Raw genomic sequence first — 1,063 nt, 5'->3', positions numbered from 1 at the left:
ACCCGCGCCCCGCCGGGCGCGCATCCCTCCCTGCCATTCGGGGGCGGGACGAGGTGGGGGGCACCTCCGTCCTCGGCTCTCGGAGTCACACGCTGCTTTTCGTGCCATTCCCTTCCTCTCCCAGCCCGTCAAGGCTCCTGCCCGGGAGCGAGTGGGGCAAAATAACAGATTTATGTCAGAGAGCCTCAGGAATAAGAAATAATAATTCAAAGGGCTTAAAAAAAAAAAAAAAAAAAAAGCCAGAACAAAAAAAAAAACCCCAACAAACCCACCCCACCCGCAGCCCGACACCACTCCCCCAGCTGCGTGGGGCTGCTGTGTCCTTCCCACCCGCGCACTCTTCCTTCTGTTACCGCTCAGGGGTAATTCCCTGGAAATGCACCATTGCCGCCCTCCACCGCGCATTCCAGCGGCGATCCCCAGCGGCAGATGCTCCTTCCCTACTTAGAAAAAACCGTATTTTCAGCTCTGAGGGTAAAGCCCGGCGGTGGTTTTCTTTCCCTCAGCCGCACAATAGCTCCTCGCAGGTCGCTGCAACTCCTCCGCTCCCCCGAGGGAAAAGCTGCTCCATGGAACTGATGCGGCACAAAGCAAACGTACCTGATCTCCTTGATGCTCTCGAGTTTGCACATAATTTCTTGCTCATCTGCCATGCTTTTCACTCCCGATTTCAACCTCCCGTGAAATGTACAAAATGCCAAGGGAGAAAAAGGAAAAAAAAAAACCACCCTACAATAGACACAATGTAGTCACCCCCTTCCCAGCATATGGTCTCTGAGCCTGTGCGGCAGTCTCTAGTGGGAGCTGTGGGACTTAGAGTCCGGCTTCCCATTGCTGCCTAGGCAGATCCACGGCTGCAGGACTACAACACCCACAAGGCAGAGCAGAGCTTTCCTGCCCTTCTTCCTGCGACTACATTTTAAATCACTTTGTCACACCTCATTATGTCAAAGGTTGTTAGGAGCGCAAAAAAGAGCAGCAGGCTTCCTCCTGAGGTCTGTGCAACGTTTCACATTTCGGTAAAATTATGGAATGCACACGAGGAGACTGTTGAATGAGTTCA

The 1,063-nt window shown here is 53.2% G+C and overlaps 1 protein-coding gene across 1 annotated transcript in view; it reads right to left on the bottom strand.

Annotated features, from left to right (window-relative positions):
• ZC4H2 (zinc finger, C4H2 domain containing) overlaps positions 1-782 on the bottom strand; it is a 9,094-nt gene extending 8,312 nt beyond the window's left edge. Inside the window, exon 1 of the mRNA XM_009880678.1 lies at positions 601-782. Coding sequence (XP_009878980.1) covers positions 601-653 — 53 coding nt within the window. The 5' untranslated portion in view covers positions 654-782. The remainder of the gene's footprint in view (positions 1-600) is intronic.
• Between the last annotated feature and the right edge of the window lie 281 nt (positions 783-1,063).

Source organism: Charadrius vociferus, unplaced genomic scaffold, assembly GCF_000708025.1.
Source record: "Charadrius vociferus isolate BGI_N301 unplaced genomic scaffold, ASM70802v2 scaffold473, whole genome shotgun sequence".
NCBI classification, from domain to species: domain Eukaryota; kingdom Metazoa; phylum Chordata; class Aves; order Charadriiformes; family Charadriidae; genus Charadrius; species Charadrius vociferus.
The sequence above is the reverse complement of the archived record's forward strand: the minus strand, read 5'-3'. Positions and strand labels throughout refer to the sequence as shown.